General features: G+C 45.0%; 1 protein-coding gene across 5 annotated transcripts in view; it reads right to left on the reverse strand.

The window, feature by feature from the left end:
- Positions 1-4,936: 4,936 nt before the first annotated feature.
- Positions 4,937-12,710, reverse strand: part of LOC134207776 (uncharacterized) — a 322,722-nt gene continuing 314,948 nt past the window's right edge. For all 5 annotated transcript variants that reach the window (XM_062683673.1, XM_062683672.1, XM_062683671.1 and 2 more), the window contains 5 exons: positions 10,454-11,046; positions 9,530-10,388; positions 9,148-9,458; positions 8,801-9,085; positions 4,937-8,568 (listed from right to left, as the gene is read on the reverse strand). In XM_062683673.1, coding sequence (XP_062539657.1) covers positions 6,487-8,568; positions 8,801-9,085; positions 9,148-9,458; positions 9,530-10,388; positions 10,454-11,046 — 4,130 coding nt within the window. In that variant the 3' untranslated portion in view covers positions 4,937-6,486. The remainder of the gene's footprint in view (positions 8,569-8,800; positions 9,086-9,147; positions 9,459-9,529; positions 10,389-10,453; positions 11,047-12,710) is intronic.

A 12,710-nucleotide genomic window follows, 5' to 3' on the forward strand; every position in this document is an offset into this window, starting at 1 on the left:
TACTTAAAAGAAGACATCGTAGCTACACCACGACTATACATCGATGGTGATCAGTGTTTCAATAGGACCGAAGCAAGAGATTTTCGGACAAAGGGAGATTCCATTTTTTCGTATGAACTGTAGTATTAATTTGAGCAGATGGAATGATTGTATCGTATCATACCCGTAATGTTGCACATAAAATGATGTCGATCACTATCATAAAGGAATGTGTATGTGATGGAGTAATGAGGAAAAAAGCGAGAGAAATATTTACATGTAGCATTTGCTTATGGCTATATGATGCCGATGATGTTGTTTGACTAAAGAATAAATGCTTTTGAGGAGTTGCGAGAGGATGCACAGAAGAATGCTGCAATGCTAGCGTGTCTTGTCGATGCAGGAGATTTGGTGTTGGTGACATCGTAGCTTCGTAGGGGCCTTCCTTAGTCTAACGGTAAGATGCGCGGCTATAAAGCAAGATCATGTTGAAGATGGCTATGTTTGTTCGACTCTCGGTGACGGTCTAGGCAATTTTCGGTTTAGAAATTATCTCGATTTCCCTGATCAAAAAAGTATCATCGTGTAACTCTCGTACATACGTACATACGTACGTACGAATGTATAAATGGTTACTTGGCTTAAAAACCTCGCAGTTGATGGCTGTGGAAGGGCTGAATGAACACTAAGCTGCGAAGCGGCAATGTCCCATTGGAGAATGTTATGCCAATTAAGAAGAAGAAGAAGACATCGTAGCATGCTATGTTGATTATCGGATCGTCGCGAGTCCAACCGTCAGGTCGTCGATAATTTTCGAGAACCATTGTCACATCAAACCGTCCTATCTGTTCGGCTGGGATACGACAGAAACATGTTTCACTCGCTATGGAACATCCTATGCGAATTAGCTTGTCTTCAAAGCCTGGCATGGAAGATAAACGAAAATCGTGCCTATTAGAAAAAATACTTACCGAAGTTGCATGGCGGCGACAGGATTCGAGCCAAGAACATCACCAATAATGTTATAGCGAAACGCTCACTCTAGTCACGTTATTTGTTCTACTAAAGCTGCTACAGATTGGATTGACGATAGCTAGAAAATGCTATAGATTATGGAAGCAAACAGTAATTCCACTTTTTTTGTGACAATCAGAGTGATGCTTATTCGCCCCTCAAACCAATGTCATATCTAAAAAAACGCATACATTTTTTTACATTGAAACTAAGGCGATATTTTGTGTTCGTGTACTTTGATATACTAGCTATCTTCGAAATTGATACCAGCAGAGGAATCAGCAGACTGTTAGCGCTCTACGGAGACGGAGACAATACTCGTGGAGTCTTTGAATGAAAAATGCGGTGAACCATCAGTAATAGAGTGCAGATGGAAGACAGCATATGGATGAGGCGAATAAACCATATAAAACAAAAACTGTAAGGGCAAACATTAATTGTTCACACCGGAAATATCGGTACGTAGCCAGAATGCAGAGCAATGCTCTGGTGAAAATGGCTTTAGACTTTCTTTAGGCATAAGCATGAGCAATACAATTCGTAGTTGCTACTCCGTGATTGACTAGCACTTGAAATTGCACAGGGAACCTATTGAATGGAGCTTGAAATTTAGCTACAATTCCCAATGTTCAAATTTCTGAATTTCAATAACGGCGCCGGCCACGTCCTCACGGCCATCAAGGAAAGGAAGTATTATTAGTTCAATATATTCGATATGTATTGCGTTCGGCAAATAAATCTTTATAGTGGTATTTACTTTAATAGATTTGTAACAGAAAAAATCCAGAGAGAAAGGGGGATGTGTGGGGCGAGACAGCCCTGTTGTATACCACTCTATATTATATACTGTCTTGGTGTTGATGATGAGCAAGCAGCCAAGCATCGCTCTCCCTCAGTCAGAGTTCAACAGTGACCCGAGCAAGGCGTACCCTCCGCCGAGTGCAGTGACGCGTAACGGGTGATTTCCTGGCGCAGTAGCAAGTTACACACGTATAATAAAACGTATCCATTGTGTTTGGCCCATAATTCATCGAGCAACGGTCAAGCGGAACGAATGGTCAGAGTTATGAAGGAAGGTTTGAAGGAATTTCTGTTCGATCCTGATTTGGCTGGTTTAAGTACTGAGGATATGGTGTCGTACTTCTTGTTTGGCTACCGAAAAACTTGTTTGGCGGATAGATATACGTTTCCTTCCGAAAGGTTGTTTAGTTTTAAGCCAAAGACTCTGTTGGATTTACTCCATCCACAGAATAGTTTTAAGCATTATCGAACCAAAGGAAGTGGATAAATGTGTTGTAAATACAGTAGACGTTCGAAACTGCAAGTCATTTAACTGCAGTGCTTTTAATTGTAATTCGATGGTTGCAACAGTTTTGCAGCTATCGAACCGCTGTACTTCAAAACGATGTCAAAGTCGATGACAGCTGCATTGAGTTGCATAATCCAAGAAACATGACTGGAATGACAAGTTGCGTCCTGGAGATATTGTTTGCTATCCAAATTTTAGACCTACAGATATTCGTAGATGGTTAGAAGCCACGTTTCTCAGACGTATCTCCTCATGCGTTTTTTGAGATTTCCGCTGGAGGGAGATTTTACTCCGCTTATCAAAATCAGCTGAAGCTGATGGGCACCCAAAAGCGACGAGGTTTGTTCTTGGGGAGGAGCGAGAGGGTCTAGCGAAGAAAGCGAGGACGATGATGAAGACGTAAGGTTAAGCGACAGCGAAGACGACTGACTTTTATGGCTTTCCTTCGTTATCTTTCATCTACGGTGACGGGGATGTTCGTAACGGGGTCACGGGTCATGGTCTTGAGGCGAGGTTTGGTGTTCCGCACCAAGTGAGTCGTCAGCGTCTTCGAAGATGCGTCGAAGTGAGTCATCAGTGGACAATGATCAGCAAGGATCGTCGAGTTTACCGCCTGAGCAGGTCGATCCGCAGGCTGGCCCTTCGAAGCGTGTGTCGAGCCGATAGTCACCATCGAAGAACCGTGTGGAAAATGTCCGACGTTCGAAGCGACTCAAACGTTTTAAGAAAGATGTCGCTTTCAAATGTTGGTGCCGAAACAGTTTTATCACTGACTGGATACCCGAGCAGACGCGCACTTATCCGTATCACTTACAGTATCATAGTCTCGATAGTAATAAGTTTAATTATCGTTAAGAACCCAATATCCCACAAAATATTACATAAATAAACACCTCCTGAATCAAAATCCGTTCATTGTGGACGGGTTTTGAATCAATGGATCAAAATCCGAACAGCTATTTTTTGACCTAATATTTAAATTAGAGCACACCAATGAATCAATCAAGGTAACTCATTTAGCACTCACCGCATCAAAACAACGACGGCACTGTAGGGGCAGTAGGGGCAATATGAACATACGGGGCAATATGAGCCACCCTCATTTTGAGCTTATTGACAAGTTTTAGCATTTAAAAGTTATATGATCTTTAAGAGGATGCTACACATATGCATCAACGTGAAAACCGCATTAAAATTCAATTCAAACATGAAAATACACTTGAAAATGTAAATTTTCGCTGCATAGGCAAAATTATTATAAGATTTGAAGTTTATAAATAAGGTTTTGACACAAAACTGATTAAAATACAGGTCAATAATACACCACAATCAAAAGATATATTAAAATTGAATATTGTACACACATGTTTGTATTGATACAAATCTGAATTTATCATAAAACTTTTTCTTTTCCAAAACCAGTCTCTATGGGGCAATATGGGCATACCTGCACTGAGCAAGATATCAGGCCTTAAAATACGAACAAGTTCAAATTTCAGTAGTCAAATACAAGAATATTATCATATATCTAAGATTCACTACGGAAAAAATACAACAGCGCATTACTGCGATTGAAACAGAAAAAATGACCATTGGCCAATTGAAATGTGGCTGTTCAAACGATGAAGAGTGGCAAATCGGTTCAGTCCGCTGTTGTGCGGTTTTTTAATATTATTTGGTATGGAATACTCACAACTGTTGTAGGAATATCATATTATTCCATATTACGGTACTTTTTTCGCCTAAATAAACGTTTTGGATGGGTGGCCCATACTGCCCCAAATGGTGGCTCATATTGCCCCGTATAGTCGGGAACACACATTGAAATCAATACATTTTCAAAAGTGCATTCCAACAATTTCCAAACGCATTTTTTGTCATTCATCGACGTTATATGAAAGGTAACATTCTCTAGTATAAGTCAACTACATTTGATCGATGTTTTTTTGAGCTTTTCAGCGGTTTTCGGAACGATTCCCTTAGGTGGCCCATATTGCCCCGATCACCCCTATACGCATATTTCTATTCGTGTGCTTTTGACAGAACATGTCTACGGTGGCGCGATCTGTATATTTCATAGCGGCGGTTTTTGCTTATTGATTGGTCCATTATTACGTTATTACGCTGAGCTTACATTATTCAAAAAAATAAAAATAAATTACATTATTCATTGCAAGTTGCAATTTAAACAAAGGAACATACTTTCAGTACAATCATGGTTAGCACGCAAACGAATGGCGCCTGAAACTTTGTATTTGCAGGTGTACGATTTGTATGATTTTGTTTTTGTTATTTTAATTCCAAAGCCTACTTTCCATCTCAATGGCCAAAAATCTTGCTGATGAGCATATAAACAAGATAAGAAAAAATGCCCTAAAACCATTTTAACCCAGTGATATCCCATGAGGTGGATGGACTTCGGTGCTGTACGGATTTCGGTCTCCCACACTGATAATTCAGGTTGAAAAGTTGTCAAGAATGACTTATTATAGACGAAAAACATGCAAATTTTGATCTCATTCGGATTCTATGGATTCGATGACAATGCAGCCACATGCGTTTGAGTTAGATCATGCCTAAACAGTGCGAAAGGGATGCTGGTGATATTTGCAAAAAATAACGTACCCGCCAGAATTTGGTTTTTGTTTCGTTTTTTTATGTTTGCTTTATACAAATAATGAACATCTATAGGCCCGTTTATTTATATGTGTACTTGAGTTTTGTTACGCAGTTTTGATTTGTTTTTGATTTCCGTGTTGTTATCAACCAACGAGATTGTTTGTTTTGATTTTTGGGTTCGGTTTTCTCTATTTTGTTGAGTATCTATTGTTAATTGAATCAAGAGCGTAAGGTTCAGATCTGAGAAAGGAATGAAAGGAAGTTACTCAATGAGCATGGAAACATTTACATAGGAAATGAAATATGTGAGAATGTTTAGAGTTTTGCTTATTTTCTTTTTTTTTCGTTCGAGATTATGAAACAAGTAGATTGAAAAGTTTGAACAGAACTTTATAGAAAAATAATAGTAACTAACTAGCTTAATTATTATCCTAACGAAACCTTCATGAAGTTCTCTTCACAGAGTTTGTTCCCTACCAAATCGATTCACGCGACTCGAAATTCACTACTCCCTAAAAAAAAGTTCGAATTCAATCTTCTCCCTCGCTAGGTGATGCTTACCGGGACGAACCTATTTCAAGAATTTATGTCTAAAGTCCTTTGTACAAATATTACTGTTGTTCCTCCTAAGTAAAAACCAGATGTGTAATCTTGTTAAACTACTGCTTCCATATTTGTACTAAATGCGAAATCCCTAAAATAAGATCCTTAGGTAGAGCAAGAATGCACCCAAACACCATTTAGCTTAGTAGTTCCTAACAAAATTGAGGTTTGAACTCCTTTTTGAGTGGTATTCGATTCGGTTTTTACACTTGTGTTTGTGTGAACGATTCCCTTCATTCGTGTGTCCGACGCAACTGAGTGGAAGAGCAACCGCGAAGACTCGTTTTAGAAAATAACCATTTCTATTGTTGTAGTACCATATTTTTTGTGTCTGTGTGTGTGTAACGAAATCTTTTGAGTTTAACAACAACGGTATAACGTTCCTAGTGTCTGCTTGCGTGAGTGTGAGCGGATAATAATAAATACGGCTATATGAGACGCCATTTTGGCGCCCATCTTGTTTTAAACTACTAAAAGAAAATTAGTTTTGTGAGTTTGAAATGATTCAATCAAAACATGAACTAAACTGAGAACGCAATTAGAATTCATGTTCTTCTTCGATACGTTTCTACTAGTTAATATACAGCTAACAAATCTCTTTGCTTATCTTTTTCTCTTGATAAGATTGTTTCTCATAAAAACGTAGATAAATATACATCTTTCTATAGTTTTGAATTTCCAATTGTGTAGAATCGGATGATTACTTTACTTTTTGTAACCTTACCGAGTGAGATGTGATAATGCGTAAATCGAAATGTGTGTGTACAACGAGAAATAGTTTAAAGTCTTATCACATTGGCGCCCAACATGTATTTGCATAGGAAATGGGTCTTTAGCAAGTCGTCCCAGCCAGTTCACTGGGTTTTTCAATTCCTTCGGAAAATATCGACGAATCACTCGCACGCACACCAATAAAAGTCTCCCATAAAGCTAAGAAAACAACGAAAGTATCCTCCTTGTCCCTACAGTTTCTTCTCCCAGATGACGAGGTGGGCATCGGTCGAATTGGTTTGCCCCAGGCCGGCCAGAGACGTCACGGAGCTGGTCCGTTGGTGGTGATGGTTCTGCGGAGAGTTGTTGGCCGACTTGCCTCCATCAAGCGGACCCGTGCGTTCCCAGATGTGTCGCCAATTGACGTAGCCCCGACCGCCGGTCAACGTCAGAATGGTCCGCCGCGCGGCACTCGTGCCTTCTCCGGACGCTCCGCCAGCACCGTTGTGCGCCGAACCCCCATTCATGGACTGGTGCTTCTTTCGCCGGGTCGTGTTTGTCGGCGCAATCGGAGTCGACGAGAATTTGTCCAGGTCCACCGATAACGATTCTTTGGTCATCGTCGGAACTGCGTCCGCCAACGCCGCTGGTTTCAGATGCATAGCTACCTCGTTCTCGTTGATATTGTCCAGATCGGAGTTGTTCATCTTGTGACTAGCGCTGGAACTGTTCCGGGACACGTTTTTACTGCCTGGTCCGCTACGACCTCCCACATTCTCGTCACTTCCGGAGGAAGTGTAAACGCTGGATGATCGCGACTCCATCGACCAATTCGACAAATCCAGCGATCGCGGTCGGCTAACCTTCATCCGCAATCGGCGGTCTAGCGTAGATACCTTTGCCGGGATCGCCGCTATATCTGGGTCACTCCTTCGCAGGTAGTCGTAACTTGGATCCATGATGTTTCGGTCTTCCTGATTCTCCAGGTCTTCCTTAACGAAGATCAAATCTCCGTAGAGTCGGTAAACATCGCATCCTTGATCGGAGTACTGGGACGATGAGGACAGTGTTGAGTGAATCGACGGCGAGAAGGCTCCACTACTCGTACGGAGATTCCGCGGCAATGTTTTGGCCATTCGACCCGAATCCATCGGAATCGGTTTCTTTCGCCTCAAGATCACCGGACTTGAGCAGATCTGCTCTTTCAGAGCCGTTGCTTCCTTCGACTTTTCCGGATCTTCCTGTTTCTCCGCCGCTACCTCAACTTCCTTCGACTCCGCCTTTCCTTCCGTCACACTCTCCACGCCCTTCAAACTTTGATACGACTTCGTAACCAACGGCAACAGGAATGTCACCGGACCCAGATGGGCGTGGTACGAGATGTTCACACCTCCGCTTACGATCGGAACACCTTCTAACCTTGGCAATGGGATCGTCAACGTAATACCCACGTTAGTGCCCACCCACAGCATACCCTTGGCTGCCATCAACGCAGTCACCTGAATCGACGAGCTGGACTCCCGCGAAGGATTCTGATGCGACGACGTTACCCTCAGTACGTTGGACGCGATGTTGATGTCCTGCAGGTGCTTGAACGTCTCCGTGTGATACAGACAAATAATGCTGGAATTCTTCAGCGAGATCCACAACCCAATACCCGAATGTGCCAACAGATTCACGTTCGCACTGACATTCGACGAATTCGTATGCTTGATGTGGAAGTTTTTCTCGACCTCGTTTGTCCTTCCGTTGATAACGTGGACGTATTTCCCGGCCGCGAAGTACACGCTGCTATTGATCGCCAGTAGACTCGTGATCGGTTCGCTCTGCACCGCCAGGATCTTCGGACTGTTCAGACTCCAGATTCCAGCCTCGGTCCGGCTGAATACGAGCACACTACCGCTGGTCAATCCCACGTAAACCCGCTCGTTAAAGTACAATATCTGACTAGGAACTCCCGGCAGCGAAAGGTTCACCAACTGTTCGTCGTTGATCGGATAGCTGGCCGAGTAGATCAGCACCCGATGGTTGTTCGTCCCCATCCAGATCGAGTCCGCCCCGACGTCGTCGCCCGTGATCAATCCGCCCTCCTTCACGTACTCCATACAGGTGACGATGGACTCGGTCAGACTGAAGCGAGCCACCTCGCCGATTCCGCCGTTGCTCTGGTGCTGGGCGCTGTTGTGCGCCAGGATCGTCACGTGGCTGTTCACCTTGTCCGTCGAGCAGATCCACAGGTTGTTGGAGTGTTTGGAGCGCTTGCGCGCCGACGGTTTCAACCGATACGCCCCCGACGATGCCAGGTTCGAGGAGAAGTAGCATCCGCAGCAGACCTGGAAGAGAGTTAGAGGCGGTTCGATTTGTACAATGGGGTGTTGTGTTGGAAGTTTGATTCTTTAGTCACACCACAACCAGCGAGGTTAAATCATATGGGATGGGATTGAGGACGTCCTTAACGTCCGTTCAATAAACCTAAGTAGGGATCTTAAAGCGTTAGACGCAATGGATATTACAAATGCAATACGACTCAGTGCAAACGGATACTAAGAACCATGCTCCACCTACCTCGGTTTGATGCTGCGACTTGTACGCCGGGTAGGCCTTCACAAACAGTGGCATCTTCGCCAGGGAGTATCGTTGCTCGTGCTCGGCGCCCATCTGCCAGGCGGGCGAATTGTTCGGATCGAGCGCCAGCTGCGCGAGCCGGAGTTCCGTGATCCAGTCCTTCTTGACCATCGGGTTCTCGATCTGGAATGTGTAGGTGATGTCCTCCTTGCCACCCTTGGCGGCGTTCTTCAGCACCAGCTGCAGACAGCACGAGTCCACCCACAGGATTTCCTCGTCCTTTTTCTGCGTGTTGAACAAATGACAAATGAATTCCAAATCAAAACCAATTCAAAAAGCCTACATACCTGTATCGACGTCTGGATGTCCGCGAGGATGGACTTCGTCACACCAAGATTAATCTCCTTGTACGAACCCTTCAACGAACCGACCAGGTCGTTTATCCTCGACATGACCTCGTAGTCATGCATCAAGTCGTTCATTTCGTTGCACAAGTTGTCTGCTTCGCCGCTGGACGCACCACCCGGAAGGGTGGAACCACCCCCGAACGAACTATTCATGGTGGAACAACTGGTGTTCGTGCCAGGATGAGCCCCCGGAACCAGGTAAGGCGAATCGAAACTAGAGTTGGACTTCAGACTGTTGCCGCGTTTCATTCCTAGGGTGGGATCAAATGATTAGTTTTCACATAACCAGTCAGTTTGTTTGTTTTGCGCGAACTCAACTCACCTGCCGTAAGTATCCTCGAAAGCGTAATGGACTGATTGTTGTCGACGATTTCCACGTCCTGAACCGGATGCATCCACTTGTAGGTTAGCTTCTCCGACGATCCGAACTCGTGCGACTGCTTCGGCGCAACCGAAACGCACAGCACCTTATCGTTCAGCAACAGCAACCGACGTTTCTTACTCTTGACAACGGATCCGGACTGGTTGAACTCCAGCTGGGTGACGTTGTCCTCCCGCAGCAGATACCGGGTGGTAGTGCTGTTGATGGTGTTGTCGGACGTTCCGCCGGACACCAACGATCGGATGTTGAACGTTCCGCTGATGTTCTCCAGCATCTCCTTGAAGGCTTGGAACTGCTCGGCTTCCCGTTTGCGTTCGTTCAACATTTCCGCTAGGGATTCCAGCTGAGTCAACGCCAGCTGCAGCGACATCCGATCGTGATGTCCTTGCGGGGTGTACTTGAGCAGATCTTGCAGGAAGAGGATGAACTGGGGAAACCGTTGGACCGGTTTGACCATTAGCCCGAAGAAGGACAATCGATCGTGGGCGGAGATTTGCTTGACCTTGAAGAAGTCCGACAAGGCAGATTTCCGTTTGGCCTCCATCCGGGCGAGATCCATGGCGATCGAGAAGTTGTTGATGAACCCACTGTAGACGTCCAGCACCAGCGATTTGCTGAAGGTGGCCACGAAGACGTCACCGATTTTCTCCTCCGAGTCCCAACTTTGGATGTAGTCGGCCAGGGATATTCGGAAGAGGGTGTGCAACTGGAGGATCTCCGGAAGGCGATGGAAAAGTATGGCAGTTTTCGTGGGGTTCAGGATGGGCGGGTTGCTTTCCTCGAGGGGTCGTTTGTACTCCTATTTAAGTGAAAATGAAAATGGTTTTTGACAAAAAATCGTAGGAATGACTTTTTAGGACTTACATTGACCAATCGCTGCAGGGAGGCCACGTAGGAGTTCTCACTGTGAATGATAGCCGCTACGATGTGCCTCCGCTTGAGCTGTTGCTGGGTCATTCCGGACGGGGCCGGCGGCAGCGCTACCGGGATGTGTCGCCTTTCGACGTTTTTCGCTTCCGCTCCGGCTCCGCGGGTCATCGCAAAGCTGTCCAGCGCCAACTGGAGCGGATCTTCGTCCGCTTCCAGCACCTTGTTCATGGCTAGCTTGCCGCCGTCGAACTTGCCGCTGCCGGTTCCGAAGAGCGATCCGGTGGAATCCACGTGGTCGATGCTGTTGCGACGGTTCTCCTTTCCGCCCGCGGAGCTGGAGAGTGCCGTCGCCGTTGACGTGTTGTGGCTCTTCACGTCGTACTGGTTCATCGAGCCACGGCGTATCGAGAACCAGCGCGATAGCCGTGAGAAGGGTTCCGACGAGATGGAAGGCGAAGAATTGGTCGAACTGGGTGAGCCAGAGTTGACGGCCGTGGCCGATACGAGCGAAGCCGATCCGGGGTTCATTACCGTTTGCGGGATAGGGGAGGTGGTGGCCGCGGATGCTGTGGTTGACATTGTGGATGCTACAAATGAGAACAAATTCGATTTCTGAAGTGGGCGGCACATATAAATTTTTGTACGAATTCTCACAGTTATTACGGTTGGAAATCCGAAGGGGTTACCGGTTGTAAATCTGATAGGATTTTCGATTAGAAATCTAAAGCTACTTCCAGTTGCGAATGTGAAGGGACTTACGGTTAGAAAACTGAAGAGACTTCCGGTTGGAAATCCAAAGTTATTTCCGGTTGGGAGTCCGAAAGAATTTCCGGTTCAAAATCTGAAGGAATTTTCGGTTGGAAATACGAAAAGATTTCTAACTTGAAACCAGAAGGGACTTTCGGTTCGGAATCCGAAGGTTCTTCCAGTTGGAAATCCTAAGAAACTTCCGGTTGGAAATCCGATGGGATTTCCGGTTGGAGATCCGAAAAGACTTCCGGTTGGAAATCCGAAGGGACTTCCTATTAGAAAACCGAAGGAAATTCCGTTCCGAAATATGAATGCATACGAAAGGATTTCTGGTTGGAAATCTCAAGAGACTTCCGATTGAAAATCCAAAAAGAATTTCGATTGATAGTTCGAAGGAGCTTCCGGATGAAATACGAAGGGACTTCGGGAAGGAAATCCGAAGAAACTTCGGAGAGGAGACGAAGGAACTTCCGGTTGGAAAACCAAATAGACTTCCGGTTGGATATCCGAAAGGAAATCCGGTAAGAAATTCGAAAGAAATCCCGATTGGAAATACGAAGAATCTTCCGGTTAGAAATTCAAAGGGACTTCCGGTTGAAGATCCTAAGGAACCTCCGGTTGGAATCCGTAGGGACTTTCGGTGGGAAATCTGAAGGGATTCCTGATTGGAAATTCTAAAAGACTTCCGCTTGGAAACCCGAAAGAATTTTCGCTTGGAAATCCGAAGGGACTTCCGGATGGGAACTCAAATGGACTTCCAGATGGAAATCTGAAAAGACTTCCGACTTCCGGTGGGAAATCCGAAGGGATTCCCGGTTGGAAATCCGAAAAGACTTCCGGTTAGAAATTCGAAGGAATTTCCGCTTGAAAATCCGAAAGGATTCCAGTTGGATATCCGAAGGGACTTCTGCTTGGAAATCCGAAGGGACTTTGACTTGGAAATCCGAAGGAATTTTGCGCTTGGAAATTCGAAGGGACTTTCCATTAGAAATCTGAAAGGATTTCCGGTTGGATATCCGAAAGGACTTCCGGATGGAAATCCGGAAGGGACTTCTGGTTTGAAATCCGAAGAAATTTCTGGTTGGAAAATCGAAGAAACTTTTGGTCAGAAATCTGAATGGTCTTCCGGTTGGAAATTCGAAAAGACTTCCGGTTGGAAATCCGAAGGAATATCCGCTTGGGTATCCGAAGGGACTTTCGATTAGAAATCCGAAAGGATTACGGTTGGAAATCCGAAGGAATTTTCGCTTGGAAACTTTCGACTTTCGATTAGTAATCCGATAGGATTCTGGTTGGATATCAGAAGAGACTTCCGGATGGAAATGCGAAGGGACTTCCAGATGGAAATTCGAAAGGTCTTCCGATTGGAAATCCCAAGGAATTTCTGGTTGGAAAATCGAAAAAAAACTTTTGGTCAGAAATCTAACGGTTGGAAATTCGAAGGAACTTCCTGTTAAGAACCGAAGGGACTCCCGGTTGGAAATCCGAATGGATATTCGGT

Source organism: Armigeres subalbatus, chromosome 1, assembly GCF_024139115.2.
Source record: "Armigeres subalbatus isolate Guangzhou_Male chromosome 1, GZ_Asu_2, whole genome shotgun sequence".
NCBI classification, from domain to species: Eukaryota; Metazoa; Arthropoda; class Insecta; order Diptera; family Culicidae; genus Armigeres; species Armigeres subalbatus.